General features: G+C 42.5%; 1 protein-coding gene across 1 annotated transcript in view; it reads right to left on the bottom strand.

The window, feature by feature from the left end:
* Window positions 1-15,099, bottom strand: part of dcc (DCC netrin 1 receptor) — a gene marked incomplete at its 5' end in the record, with an annotated part of 1,018,431 nt that overhangs the window by 173,473 nt on the left and 829,859 nt on the right. The window contains 3 exons of the mRNA XM_070862030.1: window positions 2,195-2,284; window positions 5,700-5,894; window positions 9,492-9,602. Of these exons, the coding sequence (XP_070718131.1) occupies window positions 2,195-2,284; window positions 5,700-5,894; window positions 9,492-9,602 (396 nt within the window). The remainder of the gene's footprint in view (window positions 1-2,194; window positions 2,285-5,699; window positions 5,895-9,491; window positions 9,603-15,099) is intronic.

The raw sequence follows: 15,099 nt of genomic DNA, 5'->3' as shown, positions 1-15,099 counted from the left end.
ACTTCTTGCATCTCCAGGTCAGTAGCATGGCTGTGTTCCAGGAAGGCTCCTGAGACCCAACTTCAGAACAAACACTGAGGTGGACAGATGTAGAAAATTGATCAGCAGCAACACATTAGGTAGAGGACAGACTCCATCAGAAGCTATCCAAAATGGACTTTGCGTAACTAAATTAGGAAATACTTAGCCACTGGCAAAATTCCATTGTCCTAAGTGCAATATCTCACCAAATCAGAAGAGCATAAATTACAAGATCTCTTGTCTTAATGAGAATTATAAAGTGCAACAGAGGCAAAATCCAAATCCAAAAGAGGATAAATCACCACAAAGAAATGAAGTTCCAATATTCGCAGTGGACAAAATAAAACAGTTTACTCTGAGGGAAAAACAGGTGAGTGATCAAAGGAAATAAACGATTGAAGTAAATTCATAAAGTGCGCACCTGAGTGAAGGTTCACTAAAAATTGAAAAGAAAGAATGAACTTGCATTTATATGGCACCATTCATGAACTCAGAATATCCTGAAGTATTTTACACCCAATTCAGCACTTTGAAGTGCAGTCACTGCTGTCATGTCGGGAGCACAGCAGCCAATTTGCACAAAGCAACGTCTTACAAACAGCAATGTGATAATGACAGATAATGTTTTTAGTGATGTTGTTTGAAGGATAAATATTTGGCAGGGCACTGGCGAGAACTCCCCTGCTCTTTGAAATAATGCTCTGTGATCATTTATGTAGACATGAGAGAGCAGATTTAATATCTTATCCAATAGACGGAATAAATATGTGTAAATCAAACCGGAAAGGGGGTGAACACGAGAAGTAAGATTTAAAGGGGAACAGAAGAGAGAAGTAAAAGTAAGGTAGAGGTCATGAGATGTGTTTACTGGAAAAGGTCAACTTTAGCAGATGAACTAAAACATGCAAAATCTTCCTATTGATCAATAAATGGTGCGTGGAAGGACCAGTAGATCTTTCCACACAAAAGAATAAGGTTAGAAAACTCAGATTCTTCAGTCATGAAAGGTGGTAGAAGAATCTTGTAGAAGATATTATTTGGAGTAGAAAGGTTAATCCTGAACAGTGTTTCAAGGAAGTATTACTGTGGAACAAGGGGATATAGGTATAAACTGTAGAAGATCATTTCATGTCCAATATCAGGAAGTGCTTCTTCACATAACAGAAATTAATTCCTGGAATTATCTTTCAGGTAGGGTAGTGAATCTTCCAAGAAGCAATTAAATGCTGTGATAAGGAGATTGTAAGTTTATGTAGAAGAATAAGTTAAATGGGATGAACAGTTTCCCTCATTGGTAATTATATATGTGGCCTTTGTAATAAAGGAACGCTTATCTGATGCATGTCTAGAACAAAAGAGTAATTTATTATCAAATGGAATCTTCTATATTTCCATCGAAGCTTATCAAAACCTAAATTGCTATTCAAATGAGCGTTGCTTCAGTTGAATTCTTGTTGAAATTTATGCTGATTAAGCTAGAGATACCAAAAGGAGGAGACAGAACAATTTTCCATTCTTTGAACCCAATGCTGGTATTAAACACTTCCATATATAATGAGAGATGCAACCTTTCATAAAGGGACTGAGTTTCGACCAAGAGAACCCGATCATTTATTTCATCAGAACAAATTATTTGACTGGTCAGCATTTCACAAGACTTCACTTAATTATTTGAGGCCTAGATGATTTTTCTTGATTTTCAAGCAACAAACCATTTTCCTTTCTTTGGGGATATGCAATTGATTCCTCAGAAATGTAGAAATATAACTCTTACAAAGGTAAGATGTTGAGACAATGTACAACAAATAAATGTAGAGATATATAATTAAGTTTAGAAACATATATATTATGCTTCATCTCTCCCCTTCCAGCCGTGAGCATGCTTTCCACCCATTCCCCATTCCCCTGGACTCAGGCACACAGGCACTTAAGGTTTCAAGGTTTGCCAATATATCGAAAACACTGAAATTCTACAACAAAGACCAAATAACGGAACACAGAACATTCCCCAATTCACATTAATTTGAGGAAATGCACTAGCGCTCATGACAAATCTCTGCTGGGAATACCAGAACAGTTGTCATTCCATAACTAGGCCTGGTCTACAGTTTTGTATACTCAATGTAAGCAGTGCAGATGCCTCCTCCATCCATCGGGTATAGCCTACCTGACAATGCCCTGGTGGTAGCACTCTCATACAGAGGGACCCCCTGCCCTGCATTGTTAAAGGCCTTCAAAGAAATGACATAATGGGAGCTTGGCTCTGCAAAAGAAAGCACAGTATTAACTTCAGTATTTCTCATTTTTCTTATTAACAACAAAGTAATGAGCTAATTAAGAGTCTGAGGGCTGGATTTTTCGGAACTTTGCGCTCTGGGTTTTGTGAAAGACAGCGTTCAGGTCTCCAGCGCCCCGTTGCGATCCTCCGGTCCTGTTTTGCGGCGGTGCAACCACGCTGGGTGTGCAACGCCTCTGGTTGCGACACCGACAGTAGTTTTGACTTTTCACCGATCCGTCCGCCCGGAAGTACGTGCAAAATCAGTGCAGTCCAGCATAGCTGATGGTGCAGAGAAAGGTAAAGTACTCCAAAGGTAAGTGCGAGTGTTTGCTCTTTTAATTCTTTTAGCGATTTGTGTTGTGGGGGCATGGGCAATGTTTTGGGAATGTTTTTGTGGGTTTTCTTTTAAGATTTCCCCCCCTCCCCCTGCCGACCCCCAGGCCTCTCTCGGAGCTTACATGGCCCGGCTCTTTATCTCAAGGACTTTCGCATCCTTGCGCCATGAAAAGTGTACAGTGCCTGCCTTCACGTTGCACCCACTGACGCAGGGCCCAGATGCTGAAAATTCCTTACCAAAGCGCAAACTAGTCCCAGCCGGTAACTTTCCCACCACACCTCCATTTTTGCCCCGAAAACCGAAAAGCCTAAAATCCAGCCCTGAGACTTTGGAGTGAAATATTTTTTGTGCAGTATTTTAAAGAAGCTTATATCCTAAATTCATCCCCACACAGGCACATATGTATATAGTTTTTCAATATTTGAAATAGAGCAACAAAGGAGTAAAAGTTATTTGTAAAATTGGATCCAATTAATATAGGTCACTTTCAGATTTCACCAAAAATGTTAAGCTGACAGTAAATAATAGGAATTAGTGCTAATTGCTTTATGATTATAAAACATGAACTTGTTCTGACCCAAATCTGCTGCTATAAGACAGCTTATTACCCAAGTACAATACAACTCGAATAAAATCACAGCTCTGCATAACTTGTATTCTTTTGGATTCTTCCACTTTTTCCTTTATATTTTTCTGCCTCTTCTCCTGAAGTCACAGACCTATGCTGGGCTGTAGTTACATATATTTGCCCAGAGATCTCTTGTGACTCGCCCCAGTGGCCACTCTTTGTGTGAAGTTAGACAGTGCTGGTTGTCTTCACCAAGAAGTAGAATTTCCATGGGGTTCTCCCACTGTAACTTTGGTGGAAGATTGACGGAAACCCTGGAGAAACAGCCGTGTGTGCCATTCCTCAAGTTTTCTCCCAAGCTTCCGCCATATTACGGCGGAAGATCGGGATAACCTCATGGAAATTCCAGGCACTGATGTCGATAAATGTCTGCTTTCCAATAGGAGTCACTGGCTCGAAGTTAGCAGTGGGAACTCTGACTGATCTCCACCTCCCCAGCTGAAGGATGTGGAAACCAACTGTAGCTTTTCTCCTGCCATCCAATTAGTGAGGCTCAATGTTATAGAGGGCAGCAGCTTTATCCATTAAACCATGGGAGGAATGTATTACTGTTTTTCAGCTAAAGTACCAGATTGAACCTTCTTATATGTCACACAGATTTTGTATTATTAAAAGTAGATAAAAACTTATATTAAAAATACAACATTGTGGGTGGGAAGAACTGTATCTGGGCTACTAATGTCCAATTGCATAATGGCATCATATTAGGAACTCACACTTCTGAGTGAATGAGCAGAGACGGTCCTGTGTTGTCTTTACAGTAAGGAAAATATCCCTGCAATACCGGCTATCATATCCCTCAGTAGCGAATTCAAAGTGGTATAATTTCCATCGCCCAAGGACGAACAGACAACCATTCTGTATATGGACTCGGACTGACACTTTGGAACATTATTATTTCCAAATTTTGGAAACTTTTCAGAAGATTTACTTCAGCTCTGATCTGGCTGATCCTTCCATGTAGTTAGAGGATAACTAGCACTAGTTTCCTCACCTCTAATGTCAAGTACAAGGCGTTGAAGGACTTTTTTGTTTCTGAGATTGAGACTATTTGTGCAGTTGCCTCAGTCACCAGCTCATCTACTCTTATCTTTGGTCCTACCCTAGCTCCTGTGTCCAACCACTTATCATTTTGTAGTTTCATCCCAACTCTTTCCAGTTCTTCCCAAGCTCATCTGCTCCATGAAATCTGCTTCCAGCTCCCTTGGTCTCTTCACCATCTATCAACCACACAGCTACCTTTCCTTGCCCCAGTACTGATATCATTAATGATTCCTTTTGTATTGTTCCCCAACTTCAAAACTGCTGTCATCACATCCTCCTCAAAAGGCCCATTCTTGACTCTGCCATTCTCTAACTCCTTCTTCATATTTAACCTTCCTTTCCTCTCAAGCTATATGCTCACCTTCCCCAGTTCCATGGTCAAATCCCTTCTGGCTTCTGACCTATCTGTAGTACCAAGCCACACCTTGTCAATAATATAATTTTGTTATTTTGACCAGGTCATTGTTAACCCTCCTTGTCCTCCTTCACCTCTATGCAATTCAATGCAATCAGCCACTCCACTCCTATTCACCATCTCTCCTCCATTGGACTGCCCTTGCTTGGTTCCACTTCTACCACTCTCTTCCTCTGCTTCAAATATTTATCCAATTTTCTCTTAATAGGTACAATGGTCAATGCTTCAACACTCCCCAAGGCAAAGAATTCTGTACTGCAACAATCCTCTGCCTTTGACCGGCACAATTCTAATGGCCAAGGAGCTGCTTCCCCGTCAACTTCTTGGTCATTTCCGTCGAATAGTCAGCAGGTGGCATGATGCATATATGAGACCCGTCTGTTAAAATCCTACATAAGGCCCATCTGTTAAAATTGGCCAGGACTGTTTGCTGCCGCTTCGAGACAGGTACATTGCTGAATTATTGCCCGGGAGTAAAAATCAAGCTCAATATGTATATACTATATATGAGAACTTTATTTATATAGTACTTTAGGACATACCAAATCATTCAGATATTCAAATAATTATAGTGTAGTCACTGTTCTTATGTAGGCAAATGAAGCAGCCAATTTGCACACAGCAAGATCCCACAAATAGTGAATGAGATGAATGACCAATTAATTATTTTAGGTAGGGTGAGTTAATATAGGGTGAGATTTGTTCTATTTTCTGTCAGCAAATGTCATGTGATAGACATCAGAGTGTTTGAGATCAAACCAGGTGACTCAAACTGCCATGATACTATGCCGCATAGTTTGAACTATAGTGATATCGCTATACATTACAGGAGATTTGTTTGTAACATCTTATCATTCTAACTTTTGCTTTCATGGTTGCCAGTAGACCACAGATTTATTGTGAAAGGTACTGAAGCCAGATATCAAGCTGGTATCTCCAATTCTTCTCCAAAAGACTAGGTTCAGATGATATTTACCTAGATTTTCAATGGAAAAATAGCGCTGCTTGCTGTCGACCTGCACAGTTTCGGCGTAGGGACTGCCCACTCCGTAACCAATGATGTAACCCCGCACCGCTATGTTTGGGTTTAACGGTGGAGTCCAGCTCATCACAATGCTTGTAGTCAGAGGCCTGACATGAAGAGAACTTGGCTGATCAGGAACCTGAGATTCTGTGATAGAGAGAAAAAGAAAATCTTTTATTCGTGTTTATAATTTTCAAATTCATTTCATAAAATTAATTTTAAAAGTTCTTTTCATTTCACTTCTCTTGCAGTGTCTTGTGCACTGTAGTTTTAGGATAGGATTATTTTATGATAATATGCGGATTTTGTGTCTTATCACACTGAAATGCCTCAAAGTGTTTCATGCAATGATTTATTTTTGAACTTGTTTGCTGTTGCGTAGACAAATGCAGTAGTCACTCTACATCAGCAAGATACCACAAACAGCAGTGAGATGAGCCAGTTAATCAGTTTGAGATGGTGTTGGCTGAGGTAGGAATATCGGTCAGGACACTGGGAGAAATCCCTGCTCTTCTTTAAATAGTTGCATTAGGCCTCAACATCCAAATGAGCACTCCTGGCGTGGAGCCCTTCCTGCAGGCAGCTTATATCGGGACATCGCAGGTGCACCTCCTACTGTGTAGTTAGCAAAGACCCCATTGCAGTAAGTGGTACTGCAGTAAATGGTATTGCAGTAGGAGTCTTTGCTAACTACACAGTAAAACTGTTTACACAATCCCAGTTGAACACATTATAAAATTGGCAGGCTTGGAGGAATTGGCAGGGATATGCATATTTAAATCTGGCTTCAGATTCACCGTTGGTTGGAATTCAAATTTAGTCTTTCACTGAAGCCACAGCCTCTTGCCACTGGGGGCAAGCAGCTTGTTTTATTTTTGTCCCTTTAAATTGGAGTTTTAACCAGCTTCCCTTTAATGTCTGATTATAACAGATAAATACTTCTATGGACATGACTTTTTCTGAAATATCTGAAACATTTCAACCCTAAACCGACAAGTCCCACTCCTACAATGGGTCCCATGCAGTGGAAACTGCTACTTCGGTGCTGCCTGTGCACATCAGGAGGGAAGGGGAGTTTACCCTGCTTGCTACATTTCACACAATTTGCAATGTCCCATGTTTTTCTGAGGCTATGTTATTCTCTCTGTTTTCTGTCCTGTCGCCAGGTAGCATGCTTCTTGTATCAAGAAATTGGGGAGCAGCCTGCACTTGTGTCCTCCTTATTACACTCTAGATGCTGCCATTTGGACGTGTCTGATAGAGGCCCAGTCAAAACCTCTGATTGTCCCTCCATCTTTCTTTGTTGGTAGGCACTTGAATTACAGTTGTCTCCCTACAGTAGTGTCAATGCTGAGGAATTGTCCACTTTTTTAAAGATGGTCACGATTACTGCATCTCTGAGATCTCCCAGCATGCTCTCCTCCCTCCAGATGAGAGAGATGAGGTCACGTATTTGCGCCAACAGTGCCTCTCCGCCATACTTTAGCGCCTCAGCAGGGATTCCATCCGCTCCCGTAGCGTTGTTGTTCTTGAGTTGTTTTATGGCTTTGCCTACCTCATGCAACATTCGGGTTTCAATGAGGTGGTGGCGGGTCGCATGCTGCGGGATGGAGTCGAGAACACTCGCGTCAAAGGCAGAGTCTCCATTGAGGCGATTTTTGAAGTGCTCCTTCCAGCGGGCCCTGACAGCCTCGGTGTTCTTGATGAGTGTTTCCCCGTTCTTGGCCAGCAGTGGGGTGGGGCCTTGGGAGTTTGGACCGTAGATGGCCTTGACTGTGATGAAGAATCCTTGCATATCATGTTTGTCGGCCAGTTGTTGTATCTCCTGTGCTTTCTCCACCGCGCCAGTGCAGCCTTCGGCTGCCGGAGGAAAAGAGTGTACAAAGACCAAGCCCTCAAATCTACCACCAAGCTCATGGTCTACAGGGCTGTAGTAATACTCGCCCTCCTGTATGGCTCAGAGGCGGAAGATGTTCAGAAGACACCTTAATTCACTGGAGATATATCACCAACGATGTCTCCGCAAGATCCTACAAATCCCCTGGGAGGGCAGACGCACCAACATCAGTGTCCTTGTCCAGGCTAACATCCCCAGCATTGAAGCACTGACCACACCCGATCAGCTTCACTGGGCAGGCCACATAGTTCGCATGCCAGACACGAGACTCTCAAAGCAAGTGCTCTATGCGGAACTCCTTCACAGCAAATGAGCCAAAGGTGGGCAGCGGAAACTTTACAAGGGCACCCTCAAAGCCTCCCTGAAAAAGTGCGACATCACCAATGACACCTAGGAATCCCTGGCCAAAGACCACCCTAAGTGGAGAAAGTGCATCCGGGAGGGCGTTGAGCACTTCGAGTCTCAACACCGAGAGCATGCAGAAATCAAGTGCAGCCAGCGGAAAGAGCGTGCGGCAAACCAGTCCCACCCACCCCTTCCCTCAACAACTATCTGTTCCACCTGTGATAGGATCAGTGGCTCTCGTATTGGATTATTCACCCACCAAAGAACTCACTTTAGGAGTGGAAGCAAGTCTTCCTCGATTCCAAGGGACTGCCTATGATGATGATGACAATGCTTAGGATCACAGCAGAGCAGGGCATCAAACCTGATCCCAGCATTGCTTTGGTTCTCCATTGCACCATGCCTTCATGTTGCCCACAACATTTGGACTTTACCACCCTGCTGCTTTTCTCTCTCTTTCTCTCATTTTCTTTCCTGTATCTGTACTCAGGTTATTTTTCCTATAAAATCAGCAATTCCTCTATTAACTCACTGCTACTGCAGTGAAACTATAAAGATACAGGAAGCATAGATATATAAATGCACTGACAGTAAGACAAAAAGAAATAACACATAAAACATAAGAAATAGGAGCAGAAGTAGGCCACGAGCCTGCTCTGCCATTCATTGTCATGGCTGATCTGATCTTGGCCTCAACTCAACGTCCCTGCCCGCTCCCCATAACCCTTGACTTCCTTATCGTTCAAAAATCTGTCTAGCTCCACAGCTCTCCAGGGCAGAGAATTCCAAAGATTCGCGACTCTCTGAGAGAAGAAATTCTTCCTCAATTCTGTTTTAAATGGGCGATCCCTTATTCTGAAACTATGCTCCCTAGTTCTAGATTCCTCCACGCGGGGAAACATCCTCTCTGTATCTACCCTGTCAAGCTCCCTCAGAATCTTATATGTTTCAATAAGATCACCTCTCAGCCTTCTAAACTCCAATGAATATCGGCCCAATCTGTTCAACCTTTCTTCATAAGACAAACCCTTCATCTCAGGAATCAACCTCGTAAACCTGGTTGATAGATATAGATCTAATATTGCCCAGTAAAATTCCTTCCACTTAACATGCGGCCCAAAGAGCATAATCCCATGATAAAACATTCCTGTTATTCCATAACGTTCAAAGGGGCTGTCAAAATAATGTGCTCAATGGAAACCTCTGCAAACTGAAATGGGAGCAGATGCTCTCAGCTGCAATACACCATAAATTATATACAATAAAACTGGACTCTGATAAATTTATTGATCACCTATGGCTTCCGTCTCAAAGCTCCATAAGTTAACATATTCACCACTCAGGTTACAACCTTTGCCTGAGGTATTCACAGTTCAATTCCCCTTTAGATTGATCTTCACCTAAAATCATGATCTTTCACCACCGATGTGTTGACCATCACTTCAATTACCATGGTCCTACACTGTAAATGGTGTAACAGTTTTTTCTAAAAGGATCATTACCATCTAGATCGTTCTCTGGTGTTTCTATGGTGAACCAGTCAGATGCCGGGCCTGTTCCATTCACAGTCATGGCGGCAACTTGAAAACTGTACTGCCCTCCTTTGTCCAGACCTGTCAATCAAATCACAACAATGGTAAGCCCAAACTCTCATTAGAAGTTTATTTTTTTTTGCATGATTCTTATGCCAGACAAGAAACATTAGATATACAAACAAGCCTTCTAGTAATTTGTTCTCCCTTAACCTCTATGAGCTGAGGGTTAGCATCCAGTGCAAACACAGGGATAGATCTTGGAAGTTGTGTGATAGTGTACAATAGGTGATAGCGAGTCAGCATGCCCATTTTACAGCTCTCCTGATTTTTATTTCTATTGAAGTCACTGTCACACAAGTTTCACACTATCACACAAAGTCAAGATCGACCCCTTAGAAATCTGTCAGTGTTGGAGTTAATAGAATATCACATCACTAGAAGAGGTTTTTATTTTCACTGTTGTGCGATGCTATCTTAAACCAGTCACAGCTCTTCACAGGCAAAGCCCAGCACATTGAGCCCCAATACTTTTACGAGGATTCTCATAGTGCTCATGTAAGGGTAGAAATTGCAAGGATTCACTGCTGTCACAAAACATTGCTCGACATGAGCATGGTTTGCAGATACAGCTGCAACATTATATGCCCGATTTGGCAGTCACATTTATCGAGGCCCTGCACAGGCAATAGAGCCCTGAGGTTTTTGTCTTATAGGGATTGAAATTTAGGTGCACCACAAAGCTGGTGCACCTATGAGTTTTAGGGTGGAACTTACCGCTGGAACTCCTGGTGCGGTAAGTAGATCCATTTTCAGGACTTTTAAATTTTTTCAAAGTCCTACAGGAAATGGATCATAATGGGGCAGGCCTTAGATTCAAAGCCAGGCTGACTGGCTGAAAATGGGTTGCTCCAGGCCTCCGCTGCTGTCAATCAGTGGTGGGGTCATGGTGATGTCACAGCGCGTGTGTGTCACCACGCTCTCTCCCCTCCGTTAAAGGGGAGAATCTATCATTTTTTAACTTTGGCCACTGGACCACCAGGGAGGGTTTCAGCTGAGCCAGTGGCCTGGCACCCAAGAGGAGGTGACAGGCTGCCTGTTAGCGGCCCGGCCGAACCTGGGGGCAGTATTTCGCCGGCTAATTGGCAAGTCGGCTGGCAAAAATTTCTCCATTGCAGCCGCGGCAGTGGCCCTTCCCTTTATGGGTGGCTGCGCTGCCGGGCCTCGCTCAGTTCGGAGATGGTGCGCCAGCATAAAAACCTGCTGGGGCACCGCGCAGCGGGGGATCGACGGATGGAGCTGGAAATGGCTGATAAGTATTTTTTTATTGCTTTAAATTGGCGGTGCAACTACTTGGGCGGAATGGGATCCAGGCCAAAAAATACCCGACCTGAATTTATGTCGGGTCGGCCTGTTGACCCCAAAGCGGCAGCCATTCGATTTTTAAGAATGGCCGCCACAAACAGACATTAACGAGTCTCTTTAAGACCGTGAATTTCGGCCCCCGTTAGCTTGGCCCGGTTGATAGCAATCTTGCCTCTGAGTCAGAAGTTTGCAAGTTCAAGGCCCACTCAAGAACTTGAGTACACAAACTAGGCTGATAATTCAGTACATCATGAAAGGAGTGCTGATTTGTCAGAGGTAGCCCTTATATCTTTGGGTCCTTTCTGCCCTCCTTATGATAGACTTATTGGCTTTTGTATTTGAGACTACTCTTCTGGTAAGTACCAACTCCCTGGGACCTTGAGATTATCTTTACTTGTCCTAATATCTAGAGAAACTTTCAGTAATGTGCTCACGAATTTCCTCACAGCTGCTCCCAAACTGCTGCCGTAACTTTGCTGGACGTGCAGATGGAAACCCAATTTACAATCGTAAATGGGGTTTCCATTAATGGCAGTGCAGGAGGAACTTCAAGTAAATTCCCAGCCCTTGAAACAGAAAAATCTTTCAGCTCATTACTTTAGCTACTGGAATTATTCTCTGCTTTCAAAGGATCTTTCTCTGGTCGACAAAAAGCAGCAGAACACCACAATATTCAACCTTCTTTCAGACTATGACTTTCAAACAAATTTATTTAACCACAGATAAACAAATGAATAAATGGTAGTGATATACAACAAATATATTTGCAATAAAAAATTACATTTTATTTACATAGTTATTCTGCTTCTCGTCATTTTAATCTAACTCTTGAAGGTTTCATACAGGTTCCTCTTGATTTAAAAAATTCTATTTATTTTATATCCCAGAAAGAGGCTCCTGGGTTTTTGGATTTAAGTAACTGACAACTCAATTCAGCTGCTAGTCATACATATAACTGAACCAATCACTACATACTGCTTTTGTTTGAAGTCAGCATTGTTATTGTTTGAATTATATGGCTTGGTTCTTCTCTGAATCCTGTCGCCCTGTTGACAGCTAGATTTTAAAGTACTTGGCTCTGAAAATGCACATGTCACATTATAAACACCCGCCATGACTCCAGTAAGAATGCATTGGAGACCCCAAGAAATAGACAGGGACCTGGATATGCCGGATTCCAGTCTTTGTCTAGAGTTTCCAAGGGGCAAAACATCTATCTGCTCCGAATATGGTCTCCTGCATCAGATGGAGCAGGAACTCTGTATGCTGAAGGTTTTAACTTCCCCAGCCTTACTAGAATTTTACTAAGTATGGAGGCTGGTATTTTCAATCAGATAAGGCAAGGGCGGGGTGTGATGGGGTTAGGTCGGGAAGCAGCCTGGACTCCTGAAGAAATAAGCATTTGTTTCTATTGTAACAGCAGCATCCTCACAATGGCAGCTTCATTCTTTGTTACAGGGGGCGGGGAGGCCAGACACCTCCCCCACCCACTCGCCGGACTGAGCACAGAGGCTGGCGTTCCTGGCAGCTTGGCAGGTGCCCAAAATGTACCTGCTGTGGCACACGTACCCACTGACCCAATGCAAGTTTCTGCCCTCGATCCCACATATTCTGGTAGAGTTAGCACTGGCTATCGCTGGAGTAAGTTTCAGAGTCCTTTAAGGTCTTGGTGTTAACCCTTGCCACTGGACCAAGACCCAGCTCTGTCAAGACTGTGTGGTGGCTGGTGTGCAACGGCCACCACACGTTAAAAAAATCCACCCACAGGCATCTCCCACCCTTCAACATATAGTTTTGGACCTGGAATATTAGGTTCTTCATTGAAACACCTGTGAACTCATCCCTTTTTGGCGTAGAAGCAAGTCATTCTCGATATGATGATGATGATGATGATGAAGAAGTTTCAGGGTCACAGCCCATGCAATTTAGACCCCTTCTGGTTGGTGACTGGATTTAAAAAGTCAGCCAAACTGAGATAAAATACATTGAGTATAATGTAAAACCAAGGTGCCATCTCTCTATTCTGGTGGTTCAGGTGGATGTTAAAGGTACCATGGCACTATTGAGAAAGAAGAGCAGAAAGGTCCTTTCAACCAACACCACCAAAAAACAATTAACTGGCCGTTCATCTCAAAGCTGGTTATGGGATCTTGCTGGGTGCAAATGACTGCTGCGTTTTCCCATATTCTACATCCATATTTTTTGTCACACTGCATACCCACTGCAACATAAGGGACATCTCAGGAAGATGCTGCAGCTGTCCAAATTACAAGTTTCAATTGAGGGTCCAATGCCCATAGTGGAGGACAACACCAAGGTTGAAAAGAGTAGGAGAGAAGATGAGGCAAATCAAAAATTAATAGTTAGGTAATATCATGTTTGGGTTTTAAAAGCCTGAAGGTTGTAGGAAGAAGAAAGGACTGAGGGAAGCAAGGATTTCCAGTTTTGAGATCCTATAGTAATCAATTTGATTTCAACGCTTAGAGGATTAAGGGAAGAGGAGGAACTGGAGTGCATAGGATGGCATAAATAGCACTTAGAAGGAAATAGAGATGAAAGTTAAGAGAAGCACTGACCATCGTATTGTGAATATCTCCTGTACAAACGTTGCCCATATGCAGTGCATTGCTATATACCCTAGTCTGTATAAGTAACACACTTGTGCAAACAGTTTACATCCCTATATACAAATATTATGCATATAACATGAAGATCCCAAACCTCTAAGACATGCACACGTTATACGCATATAATGAGTCTATTAGTGTCACATTTTGTGCAGTAAATTTTACAAATATAATCCTTGTAGGGAAAATGCTAGCCTCTATTATTAAGGACGTGATAACAGGGCACTTAGAAAATAATAATAGGATTGGGCAGAGTCAACACGGATATATGAAAGGGAAACCATGTTTGACAAATCTATTCGAATTTTTTGAGGTTGTAACTAGCAGAATAGATAAGGGGGGGAACAGTAGACATGGTGTATTTGGATTTTCAGAAAGCATTCGATAAGGCTCCACACAAGAGATTATTAAACAAAATTAGGGCTCATGGGATTGGGGGTAATATACCAGCATGGATTGAGGATTGGTTAACAGACAGAAAACTGAGAGTAGGAATAAACGGGTCATTTTCAGGTTGGCAGGCTGTAACTAGTGGGATGCTGCAAGGATCAGTGCTTGGGCCCCAGCTATTTTCAATATATATCAATGATTTGGATGAGGGGGCCAAATATAATATATCCAAGTTTGCTGATGATACAAAGCTAGGTGGAAAGATAAGTTGTGAGAATTCAAGAGGATATAGACAAGCTAAGTGAATGGGCAAGAACATGGCAAATGGAATATAATATGGAGAAATGTGAATTTATCCACTTTCGTAGGAAAAATAGAAAAACAGAGTATTTTTTAAATGGTGAGAGATTGGGAAATGTTGGTGTTCAGATGGAACTGGGTGTCCTTGTACACGAATCACTGAAAGTTAAATGCAGGTACAGCAAGCAATTAAGAGAGCAAATGGTATGTTGACCTTTATTACAAGAGGTTTTGAGTATAAGAGTAAAGACATCTTATTGCAATTATATAGGGCCCTGGTGAGACCACACCTGGAGTATTGTGTACAGTATTGTATTACCTAAGGAAGGATATACTTGCCATAGAGGGAGAACAACAAAGTGTTCACCAGATTGATTCCTGGGATGGGAGGAGTGTCCTGTGAAGAGCGATTGAGTAGACTAGGCCTATAATCTCTAGAGTTTAAAAGAACGAGAGGTAATCTCATTGAAACACTCAAAATTCTTATAGGGCTTGACAAGGTAGATGCAGGGAGGATGTTTCCTCTGGCTGGGGAGTCTAGAACCAGAGGTCACGGTCTCAGAATAAGGGGTAGGCCATTTAAGACTGAGATGAGGAGAAATTTCTTCACTCGGAGGGTTGTGAATCTTTGGAATCTCTACCCCAGAGGGTTGTGACGGCTCAGTCTTTTATTATATTCAAGACAGAGAGCAATAGATTTTTGAATATTAAGGGAATCAAGGGATATGCGGATAGTGCAGGAAATGGAGTTGAGGTAGAAGATCAGCCATGATCTTATTGAATGGCGGAGCAGGCTCGAGGGGCCGAATGATCTCCTCCTGCTCCTATTTCTTATGTTCTTATGTTCTTATGTTCTTTTTCCACTCACCTTTTGCATTCAGTTGATGTCGCCCTTT

Source organism: Pristiophorus japonicus, chromosome 2, assembly GCF_044704955.1.
Source record: "Pristiophorus japonicus isolate sPriJap1 chromosome 2, sPriJap1.hap1, whole genome shotgun sequence".
Taxonomy (NCBI): Eukaryota; Metazoa; Chordata; class Chondrichthyes; family Pristiophoridae; genus Pristiophorus; species Pristiophorus japonicus.
The sequence above is the reverse complement of the archived record's forward strand: the minus strand, read 5'-3'. Positions and strand labels throughout refer to the sequence as shown.